The sequence below is a fragment of the Felis catus genome, chromosome E2 (genome assembly GCF_018350175.1).
Source record: "Felis catus isolate Fca126 chromosome E2, F.catus_Fca126_mat1.0, whole genome shotgun sequence".
NCBI classification, from domain to species: Eukaryota; Metazoa; Chordata; class Mammalia; order Carnivora; family Felidae; genus Felis; species Felis catus.
Genome location: NC_058382.1, coordinates 32,955,801 through 32,967,835, shown reverse-complemented (window position 1 = coordinate 32,967,835; position 12,035 = coordinate 32,955,801). Strand labels below are relative to the sequence as shown.

General features: G+C 45.1%; 1 protein-coding gene across 2 annotated transcripts in view; it reads right to left on the bottom strand.

The window, feature by feature from the left end:
- Positions 1–3,643: 3,643 nt before the first annotated feature.
- LPCAT2 (lysophosphatidylcholine acyltransferase 2) overlaps positions 3,644–12,035 on the bottom strand; it is a 72,291-nt gene continuing 63,899 nt past the window's right edge. For both annotated transcript variants that reach the window (XM_023244935.2, XM_023244936.2), the window contains 2 exons: positions 9,819–9,954; positions 3,644–5,561 (listed from right to left, as the gene is read on the bottom strand). In XM_023244935.2, coding sequence (XP_023100703.1) covers positions 5,377–5,561; positions 9,819–9,954 — 321 coding nt within the window. In that variant the 3' untranslated portion in view covers positions 3,644–5,376. The remainder of the gene's footprint in view (positions 5,562–9,818; positions 9,955–12,035) is intronic.

Genomic DNA, 12,035 nt, shown 5'->3' with positions numbered 1-12,035 from the left:
GACTGACAAATGTCCGCCTGTGACCTGGAACTTTTATGCCTTCACATAGTTCTGGTTTCCAACTCTCTTTCCATTCTTGGCCGGCCAGGGTTTCCCTTCCTATTCTGCATGCTCAGCTAGCATTTTGAACATGTTTGTGACATTTTGCTCAGCATTCTATGGGTTTTGTGGCCAGAGGGTTCTCAGATTATCTAGTTTCCATGTTTCTGGAAACTGAAACCGGCCGCATAATTCTCTAGTTATTTTATGCACTCAAGTTACCTTGGCCCCATCAAAAGTCCCCTCTTTTAAAGCCAGACAGGCTTGGGTTTGAATTCCAGCCCGGGTACTCGCCGGTTATGTAACTCTTGACCAAGTGATGGAACCTCTCTGCATGAGTCTAGGGATCTCATAATGCCAGTTTTTCAGGTTTATTGTGAAGATGATCTCTGTTCTCATACAATGCGAGGCACATGAAATGAAACCTAATGTTATTGTTGTTCATTCACAAAATAGTGTTTGCTCTGTGTAAGGCACACCTGTTAAGTGGTAGGAATAAGAGACAGTAAATATGCAAACAAATAATGTCACAGAAGTTTAAATTCAAGGGCAGCAGGATTCAGAATGCCTGTAGAGGTGGAGTGGGCTTTTTTGATGGGCAGTGGGGGATTCCTATTTGATGACCTGATGTTCGATTTACAATCTAAATAAATTCAGGGTGCCTGGATGGCTCAGTCGGTTAAGCATCTGACTTTGGCTCAGGTCATGATCTCACTGTTCTTGAGTTTGAGCCCCGCGTCAGGCTCTGTGCAACAGCTCGGAGCCTGGAGCCTGCTTCCGATTCTGTGTCTCCCTCTCTCTCTGCCCCTCCCCCACTCATGCTCTGTCTCTCTTTCTCTCTCTCTCAAAGATAAACATTAAAAAAATAAATAAAATGTAAATAAACTCAAACATTCTAAAAATTAGATGTGATAGTTGCACAACTCTGAACATTCTAAAAAAAGCACTGAGTTGTACACTTTAAATGGGTAAATTGTATGATGTACGTAAATCATGATCTCAATGAAGCCTTTGTTTCTTTTTTAATCTGAATGAAGAAAAGCGAACCAGGTGAAGAGACAGAAGACGGTTAACGGTTGACGTCTACACCTCCAGGGGGGCCAGACCATGTGGGGCCTTGTGGGCCGTGTGGAATATTTGGGATTGTATCCAAACTGCAATGGGGAGCATTAGAAAGAATTTAACTGGAGAAGTGATAACTGGTTTGTGCTTTGTAACAGTCGCTGTTCTCTCTGCCCGGCAAGGGAATTTATAGGAGGCCGAAGGTGTAGGCGAGAACAGCAAAGGGGGTGCTCCACAACAGTGCGAATGAAGGTCCTAGATACTACAGTTGTGAGTTAGTGCTCAGTTCCCTACACTCGACCTTGATGATCATATGACATTATTCTGCGAGCAGAGATGTACTGTGTCCCACAGCAGGGGGACCCAGAAGAAGCAGGGGATTGATGCTCCTTCACTACCCACAAAGGAAAAAGATTACTGTAGCGTCCTGAAGTTGACCCTGCCATTGATTGACAGTCCCTTCGATTATTCACATGGGAAGGTTTCTGGATTTTCAGCCCGCCTATCCTGGGCCTCAGTTCACCCATCTATTCCCATCCCAACCACCTCTGTCTTTCTTCCATTTATGAACTCAGTCAAAATTTGGTATCTAGACCCCACATATGGCAGACATCACTCTATCAATTCTAGAAATCAGGCAACAGTGATGCTATATGTAAATAATTAAGAAGCCTGGCCTTTGGAGTCAGACAGAACCCAAAACGAAAACCCAACTCACATGTTCAGTATGGAAGAATGATCACACGTGTCATCTTAGTGCTATCTGAAGAAACATTAGGTACACCGAAAAATTCACATTCGCAGGAAAACCGAATGACCTTGGAAAATGTCATATTCCAAGTGAAACAGTAGAGTGTAGAATACCATGCACGCTCTTATCTTGAGAATGTAAGAATATTTGGGAAAAAAAAGTGAAATAAAACATGTCAAAACATTCGTAATTGCAGATTTGGGGTGGTGGAAGCAACCGTGATTTTTCTATTCATTCTCTTCTCTCTCTTTCTTTGTTTTTATTTTTTCTAATGTACAGAGACTCTTTCAGAGGAATGATAAGAAAACGATAAGGTCCACGTTAGAAAAACTAGCGAGCTGATATCCCAGTGTCGGGGAGACAGCTGGTTAGAGCCCCTTACACACACACCCGACAAGGTGACGGGTGACCTAGACACAAGTGCTACGTTGAAAGGGCTAAAAGGGACATGAGCTCTTCAGGCCACTACCCTGTTTACTCGGGTTTGTGACGTGTGTATTGGCAACATAGCAAGAACTTCGCGAGGGCCTTCACCTCTGTCAAACCACAAGCAGTGCTGATTTAATACTCTGGTATAACAACAACCGCAAAAATTGAAGTCTCTTCAGGAGAACAGGAAGAAGAGGGGAAAGATGGTGAGTAGGTCTGCTTCCCCGCGGAGTGGTTTCTCACTGGTGGCTTCTTATCCACTTTGGTGATTGGTATATACAAACAAACACACAAAGGGTTTTGGGGTAGGGAGCCCACCTGTCCACCTCGCCCGGTGGGCCGATTCCCCATCTTGCATTTGCGGTAGCGTGAAGGGGAGGGTCCCCGAGTCTGGGAATCAGATTTCTGTACTGTTTGTGCCTCACGCGGACCGCAGACCGTACGTCTTCTAAAAGGGAGGCGGTCTCTTTGAAATATCCGTGATGGGTACCACTACTAACAGGCACGGCCAGCCCTCCGAAACTCGAGAAGCAGCGGCAGAGGGGTATGAAATACGCATAATGCCAGCAATTTGGTCTACAAGCATTCAGCACATGATCGTTCTTCAACAGAACTGTTCTGATCCAAAGCTTTCGAGTTTTTTGGATTTTTAATTTTTTTTTTCAGTTGCATTTGTTTATTTATTTTTGGGAGAAGGAGAGAGAGAGTGAGCTGGAGGGCAGAGAGAAAAGGAGAGAGAGAGAGAGAGAGAGAGAGAGAGAGAGAGAGAGAATCCCAAGCAGGCTCCACACTGCCAGTGAGGAACCCAATGTGTGACTCAAACTCATGAAACCACGAGACCGTGACCTGAGCTGAAATCAAGAGTTGGATGCTTAACCAACCGACCGAGCCACCCAGGCGCCCCTGTAGTTTTTAGGTCTTAGGATCTAGTATTTCTCCTTTCAAAAAATAACTTTTTTTTTTCAAGCTATTATAGGAAACCACAGTGCATTTAACTGATTTAATGAAACTTAATTCCTTACTTCAAGTTCTAAGAGGAGAAAAGTCTCTTTGAAGGCAATCTTTGCTATGATGGCTTCCAGAAGAACCTAGACTGTAGGGATACTGATGATCGTGACTGTGGTTATACACACCCCACTGGCCAAAGTCAACTTCTTTAAGAATAGGAGCTATGGCACCTTTAGCTAAAATTTGAGTTTTTCATTAGAGTAAGATCATGCCTGACATTTCATAAAGCTTAAAGGCAAACAAGAATGATTAATCATGCTCATAAATATGCAAACGCATTCAAACCATGATATTAAAAAGGTGTATTACCTTTGAGACAAAATGGCAGAACCAGAACTTTTTAATTGCCAAGAATTTTACGTAGCAAGTTTATTTATTCAGTAACATAATAAAATAGGGATATTACATTGGCAGAAGTGGACTTAAGGAGCACAAAATATTAGCTTAAAGTGGGAAAACAGTGGGATCGTTTTCAGGAGGCTCATAGGAAACTTCCCATTTATAATGCTACTTTTTCGTAACTAATAGGAGTAATATGCAGCCTTTCTATGATAAACAGCGATCGTGGTACCTGAGTAGTACGTGCATTCTATCGCACACTCAGGCACTATTCGGGACAGATACTTTTCTAATTACTTAAGCAATGCTTTCCAGCTCATTCAATACTTTGTCTAAACAGCTTTAAGGCATATGAAAAAGCAAACGATCATACGTGCTTAAGTATAAAACATTTCGGGAAGCGATGCTCCGAATGTGCTCATTCACTTAGAGCACCAACTGCTTCATGTGTAAAACCGGCTTGAAATGATCACCCACCTCTTGCGAGGCTTTCCAACTTCAATAATGGCATTGAAAAATGAGTTCGGGGGTAAATCGCCAATATATTCGGAAACACAGCCCAAACAAAGAGACTGGATTCGAAGACAGAATTCAGAAGTGAGCCAACTATTTTTGTACATTGTAGCAACTGGGTCTTCGTTCAAAATTTCAAACACAGGTGATATCAACCATATGTACGATGCATGACATCCAATCAAAATGGCACTTGAAGGAACTTGCTGCCTAACCTAAAGGAAAGATGTCACGGCCAGATTCCCGCATGGGGGTTAAATTCTTTACACTAATAAAGTAGGTTTTCAGATTCCTTAACTTTCGATATTTTGGAACCCTTTGTGTTTTGCCTGTAGACATCTCAGACAAGCTGTAAAATTTGTGAGGACGCTTACCATCCCACTTGGATTGTAAAATATGTCAATTCTAATACTATATAAGGAAGGCAGATCTGACTCATTTAGTGGGCAAGCCCTACATTCTGAACTATGCAACTCAAACTAGACCCTGTGGCAAATGATTCATTTTCTCAGCAGGTAATTAAGGTTACTTGCAATAGGGCAATTCCCGCTTGGCCTTTGGCCGCAGCCTGGGTCTTTAAAACAAGGTTCTAAACTGTAGGTCATGCAAAATGGTATAATTTCCTTAGCAGGCGGTTAAGGAAATCTTCCATAAAGGTGCAAGAGAGAGAATATGAGTTTTAAGAAGGCTCACTGAATTAACGAAGCTCTCCCTCCCTTCCAATCCAGCAAATTCAGTGATCCAAGAAACTGAATTGGAAATAGAAATAATGCACCTGTGAAATTAACGGCATGAAATTCCACAATGTTCCTTAGACTTCTCACTCATTTCCAGAACGGGAAGGGATTCGAGATAACAATATTACTTCATTTCTTTAGAGGGAAGTAGGTTTAAAAAGTGTTTACCCTCTTTAAGACTTTTTACAGTGTTGATTAGCACTCATCAGTAAATAAGTGAGACCGTTGTGTTCATTTGCATATGCAAATTAAGCTGGGAAAGCCATAAAAACGTATTTATCACCAGTAAACCAACCAGCACAGCACAACATAAAAGAAAGGGAATAATACGTATTCCCTTCATACGTATATTACTTCATATACGTGTAAGAATAAAAGCCTTTTAATAAAAAAAATCTATCATTTTATTTCATCATTACTCAAAAGTCACACTGAAAATGCTATCAATAAATGCCTTTACAACTTCAAGTAAATGACTTTCCTTGTGAATATTTGCTTTTAATCATCCTTTTTGTCTGAGGTGCTCTCGTCGTGATTTTCGGGACTGACTTTATTGCTGGCGATCAAGGGAGCTGCCTGGGCTTCTTTTGGTAATGAAAACACATGGCACGTCTGGAGGTCTAAGTAGGTTGTAAATATCTTCGCATACTGTGGATGCTTTAGGGCAAAACTTTTAAATTCCTCTAGAAGAGAGAAAAAAAAAACCCCGTAAATAGAGACACATCTTCTTTTGGCACGATGCCGATTAATATAGGACCTTAACGATACGATCGTTGCAAACTCCCATTACTCGACTCTTAGGAATCATACAGCCGCTTTGGAAGACAGTTTTTCCTTCATTTAGTAGAGTCGAGGATGTACATACGCCGTGACCTGTCGATTCTCTTCCGAAGTCTATAACCTAGAGAAATTTGTGCATGGTGTGTTTGTTCTGGGAGACATGAATAAGACTGTTCACAGCGACCTTAGTTATGACGGGTGACAGTGCCAACGACCCGAGTCTGTCGGCAGCAGACATGGGGATGCGTAGCATTTTCATGGAACAGAGCAGCTCTACGGCCGAGAAGATGAACAAACAGCTGTGTTGTAGCCATGTGGTCGGATCTTAAAGCCGTAACGTTGAATGAAAACAGCCAGATACACAAGAATGCATATTCGTATGAGTCCGTTATATGAAGTTCAAAAACTCGGCCAAAGCTAACACATGATATTTAACGATGGTACTTTGTGGTGAGATGCTAACAAGTAAAGCGAGGTAGAGAGTCCTTTGAACGTCAGGTTAGCTAGGCACACGTGGGTGGCTCAGTCCGTCGAGCGTCTCACTCGTGATTTTGGCTCAGGTCATGATCTCATGGTTCGCGAGAACAAACCCCATGTTGGACTTTTAAAGTCAGGTCCGTCATGCCCGCTTTAGGAGAGAGAAGGGGGTTGTCCCTGGGAAGGGGTGCACAAGGGTTTCCTGAAAAGCTCTATTTCTTTTTTTTTTTAAGTTTATTTATTTATTTTGAGAGAGAGAGAGAGAAGGGAGGAGGGGCAGAGAGACAGGGAGAGAGAGAGATTCCCCAGCTGACAGCGCAGAGCCCCATGCGGTGCTTGAACACCTGAACCGTGTGAGATCGTCACCCGAGCCAAAAATAAGAGTCAGACTCTCAGCTGACTGAGTCACCCAGGCTCCCCGAAAAGCTCTATTTCTTGACCTGAACAGTGTTCACTTTACAAAAGCTTGTGATGCTCTATGTTTATGTTTCATTCACTTTTCTCTATTGCTGTTATTTTTTATAATAAAAAAATGCTTAAAAATGCTATTGCTCATGACTTTTTCTTACTGGCTTTTCAAACGATTTTAACCTTTAATTCTGGTATGCAAATTCACAGTCTTGAGAAGCTGAGCCCCTTCTGAGCCCCATTGACTTATGATCAATAAAGACAAGTAGAAGGTACAATATATAATCATCCTATCATGAGATCTCTGAGTCGTGGGCCTCTTTCTATCTTTGGGGTCTTGGATTTACGAACTGAGGTAGAGGTTTAGAAGGCTAACTAAGTTAACCATCAGAGTTTGCATGTCAAGCCTCCGATAACCTGATGTTTCTGAAGTATAATGCCACCCTCAATTCTGAAGCCCCTCTATCCTCTTCTGTTTGGATGGAGAGAACTTTATTGAGTTTATACAGCAAAAGGAGCCTAGACTTTGAATCAGCTAGCTATCAAAATAAAAGGATTTTTAACCCCATGTTCTAGTTCTATTTCTTTTTTAAAAATTAGGGGCGCCTGGGTGGCGCAGTCGGTTAAGCGTCCGACTTCAGCCAGGTCACGATCTCGCGGTCCGTGAGTTCGAGCCCCGCGTCAGGCTCTGGGCTGATGGCTCAGAGCCTGGAGCCTGTTTCCGATTCTGTGTCTCCCTCTCTCTCTGCCCCTCCCCCGTTCATGCTCTGTCTCTCTCTGTCCCAAAAATAAATAAACGTTGAAAAAAAAAATCCTCTGATAACCCTGAGTCTATTTCACAGCACGTTAGACTAACAAACAACTCCTGGAGAAAGAAATAGGTCTCAGTGATGAGAAAGCTACCAGACTGAGCCCAAATCATGCTTTGCAACAGCAACATTATTTTGCATTAATAGACCACTTTATGTTTCTGAATCAGGCAAGCTATTAACATGTTCTTTGAATGTTCTTTTTTAACATCCAAAATAGAGGTTCATCTGCAGGAGTCTGTCTCAGTGATGAAGGCACAGGGGACTTAAGTGACTTTTACGGAAAGTAAACAGGAGAGTTGATCTACTGAAACCAAGGTCTTTCAAGACTTGTGCTCTATTCAAAAAGTCAAGGTCTCTGCCCTCTTTGGGGATGTCAGTGGCATCAAAAAGCAACTCATTTCTAGAAGAAGTGCTGTGAACTGGCTAATCCGTGGAATTTGGGCATTAATTTGGCTAATGGAAAACCGAGAAGGAAAATAATTTAAATGGTCACATTCTGATACATTTCAATAGCTATTCTTTTATAAAATCATACTTAAATGCTTCCAAACATTTTTGCAAAAAAAAGGAAACAGGTATAATATCGGGGAAAGGGAGATACGGTGTGTATTCTAAAAAAGAAAAAGATTAAACACCAAAAGCAGATAACATCATTAAAATTGACAGGTAAAGTTATGACTACCTAACAAATCATTTTTGGTATAATTGCCACTGAAATAGTTACTCCAAATAGTTGTTCTGAGTTGTTCTGAACTCAGTAAGCAGTCTTACTTGTGAAAGGAAAATGGTCAGAGAATGAGTACCCAGGGGGTTTATGACTCATACATTTTATCTCAGAATGTACTTCCCATTTTTCCTCCTTCCCTCCTTCCCTCCCTCCCTCCCTTCCTTCCTTCTTTCCTTCCTTGCTTCCTTCCTTCCTTCCTTCCTTCCTTCCTTCCTTCCTTCAACTCAATAGAGTAAGTGCCCTAGGCATTTAATTACCTAACATATTATGAAGGGCAGGCAGAATGACAGTAATTAAAAACAGAGAGGAAAAGAAGTTTGCCATCTAATTCCCCCATCCCATGAAAGTTAACAAGCTGAAACTCTCTGCACCATAAGGAAAGAGGCCCTCAAGAGGAATCCCCCTGCAGCCTGCAGGAGAGGCTGGGGGAGGTACGCCAGCCTGATGTGAATGGCAAGCTGAGCCAAGCCAGGGAAGGGGTCACCTGGGCCTCTCCACTCAGCTGTTTCTCAACAACTGTACCGGGAAATAACGCGGAAACCGACGGACCATCCTTCAGCCCTAGGGGACTTGTTTTGATGTGTGGACTCAAGCCATCTGGAGAAAGCTTGGTCACTGATGGATGGACCTGCCGTGTGGCCACAGGGTCTTCTTCTGCCGTGAAAGTCCCAGCTTCACAGCGGTGCCATCAACATGACGCGTGAAAGCTTAGCTAAGCTGCTGACGGTGGACATCAATAGACGGTTTAGCTGCTATTATCCTTGTTGGCACCTCAGTCCCCACCGCTCTACTGTGGTTACACCCGCTTCAGTTGACTTGCTCAGTTTTGCTCAGCCACGGAGACGGTGGAAGGGAAAAGACCCTCCCGGGAGGGGCAGCGGATGACAGGTAAGGTGGGGAGGGCAGAGGGCAGGCTCTAAAACCAGACTGTCGTGGCTTTTGAATCCTGGCTCTGACATTCTCTAGCTGATGCCCTTAGGTAACTTAGTTAAATGTTATGCATCTCAATCAAATAATAATTAAGAGTACTGATTAGGGGTGCCTGGGTGGCTCAGTCGGTTGAACGTCTGACTTCGGCTTGGGTCATGATCTCGCGGTCTGTGAGTTCAAGCCCCGCATCGGGCTCTGTGCTGATGGCTCACAGCCTGGAGCCTGCTTCGGATTCTGTGTCTCCCTCTCTCTCTGCCCCTCCCCTGCTCATGCTCTGTCTCTCTCAATAATAAATAAACAGTAAAAAAATAAAAAAGTAAAAAATAAGAGTACTGACTAAATAGGCCTGCTAATAAATAAAGATTTATTAAAAAATGTTTGGGGCGCCTGGGTGGCGCAGTCAGTTAGGCGTCCGACTTCAGCCAGGTCACGATCTCGCGGTCCGTGAGTTCGAGCCCCGCGTCAGGCTCTGGGCTGATGGCTCAGAGCCTGGAGCCTGTTTCCGATTCTGTGTCTCCCTCTCTCTCTGCCCCTCCCCTGTTCATGCTCTGTCTCTCTCTGTCCCAAAAATAAATAAACGTTGAAAAAAAAAATTAAAAAAAAATTGTTTAGAAGAGTGCTTTAGCATCTAAGCCCTCAGTAATTAGCTACTCTTACACCACTACCCCTGTTATTATTACCGTCAACATCATTATCACTGTTATTTCTGTTAATAGAATTAGTGGAGGGACCTCCTGCCCGAGGGTCCATCTGTAGTCAGGGATGGCTCCTGGTAAACTAAAGCAGAAAGCAAGCTGCCCACTCACCATACGAAACAGAATCCCCCTGGGCTATTTCCTTGAAGAGACCGGAAACATCCAGGTCGGGCACCCCAAGGGAGGCCTGCAAAATGGTGGAAAACTCTTCCTCTGTGATGAAGCCGTCCTCATCAACATCAAAGAGCTGAAGGAAGAGGAAAATAAAACATAGGAATGAGTGCCGACAGAACAGAAATGGGATGGAGTAATCCCAGAAAATCTTTAATAATTCCAACCGTTTTTGTGCCGGGGGCAAGGGAGATGCACGTGAAGTTAGAATGGTCTCTGCTGCCCATGTAGCTTGGGCATGGAAAGAGACAGAACTAAAACAGGGGTGACAACGACAGTAAGTACAGAGGACGTGGGAGGCCTGTGGAGAACAAGATGAATCCTACGGGAGAGGTCGGGGGAAGCTTGACCCAGCTGACACGTGAGGTGGGTCTCAGAGCACAAAGGGACATTCCTGGAACATGCAAGGACTGGCAGGTGAGTGTCGGGGGCTGGAACCAGGAGACTGACGGACAAGCAGGTCTCACGCCATGATGGGTGTGTGACACCTCACCTAACCCTGTGGGATTATGACAGTGGGGGACGCGCTGTGATCATATGTGAATTCAGAGCAAGGAGGATGGATTGGGGTCAGAAGGTTGGAAAGACTAGAGGCGGGAGAGCCAATTAAGTGTGGCGTGGAGGGGGGCCTGGGCGGCTCGGTCGGTCAGTTAAGCCTCGGACCCTCGATTTCGGCTCAGGTCGTGATCTCCCGGTTCGTGAGATGGAGCCTTGCCTCAGGCTCTGCACGGACAGCACAGAGCCTGCTTGGGATTCTCTTTCTCTCCCTCTTTCTCTGCCCCTCCCCTACTTATGCTTGCATGCTCTCTCTCTCTCAAAATAAATAAATAAACTAAAAAAAAAAAAGAGTGTGAGGGGGAGGAGTGGGAAGGACAGGAAGGGGCAGGATTTATAAGAAAGCAGGGGCAGGACTGGCATGGCAATCGGGGCCCTCGGGGATGGACGGGAAGGAGTGTGAGTGGGCGGGGGTGTTCTGGCCTGGGCACCTGGGATGAAGTGGGTGCCCTACCAAGAACGGGAGAACAGGGGTCCCCCGAGACCTAGGAGCTGGACCTGGGGGCGTAAAACCCGAGTGGGAGGAGATGAAGCGCCTCAGCTCAGGACAGCGGCGAGGCCTGAGCCGGGGATTCAGCAAAGAGCTGAGACGAGGGGTGTGTCGGAGCTTATCTGCAGGGAACGCACACAATAAGGCCAAGCCCTGGGACAGCACCAGAGGAAGTACTTTGGAAGAAGCTGCCAGAGAGCTGGAGAACCGGAAATGAAGAGCATGCGACTCAGCCCCCATAGGAGGGAGAACAGCACCAAAGTGAAAAGCGAATGAGCATTTGTTTTTGCAAAGGGTGGCCCGGGGCTCAGCAGTAACTGCCAAGGATCTCGTCACACCCGGCTCCTCACAAGTGCGAGCGCAGCTTCCTTCCCGGGCCTTCCATCCCTAAACAATCCTCGGCCACTCATCTGTCACATTGGGTGCTTTGGTGGCTCTCACTTCTGTGGCAGTTCCCTTCACGTGTCCATACTGGGGGCCTTTACTTCTTCTCCATCTGGCCCCTGTCATCACTACTCCAGCTTGCGCCCCTCACGGAAATGTTCAATTTCCCTCAACTACTCATGGCTCCCAGTAGTCTCCCTGCTGCAGAGTAAATCCCACGCTCTGGACTCCAGTAGAGAGCTCAGCACCCCGATTTCCTCAGGGGGAGTGGAATCTCCCCACTGCATGGACTACGGTGGGACTCTGAGCCAAAACACCACGTCTTTCCAGCAAGCACACTCTCTTTACAGCAGGACCAGTTGGACCCTCCCTGGAATGCGACTGAGGACAGAGGACAGAATTGGAGGTGCTCATTCTAACTGGCCTCTGGGGTCGCTGCCTCTGAGTCCACCCTTGAGCCCCCTCCCCGGCCATATGGTGATTTTTGCAGCCACAGTCCACGCCTGTCTGCTCAGGGCTAGAGAACGCTAGCTAACACTCTACCCCTGAAGGTCACTGTGGTCATGGAATGGGATCAAGGACGGGGAGTTACCTGGGAAGTGCTTCCCAAGTAAAGGATTGGATCCCATACGTATAAACGGATACTACTAAATGAAACATAAAAGTGTGCCAAAATATTTCTTTAAACACCAAACACACCTGGAAAAGGAGGTTGAAAAATAACCACA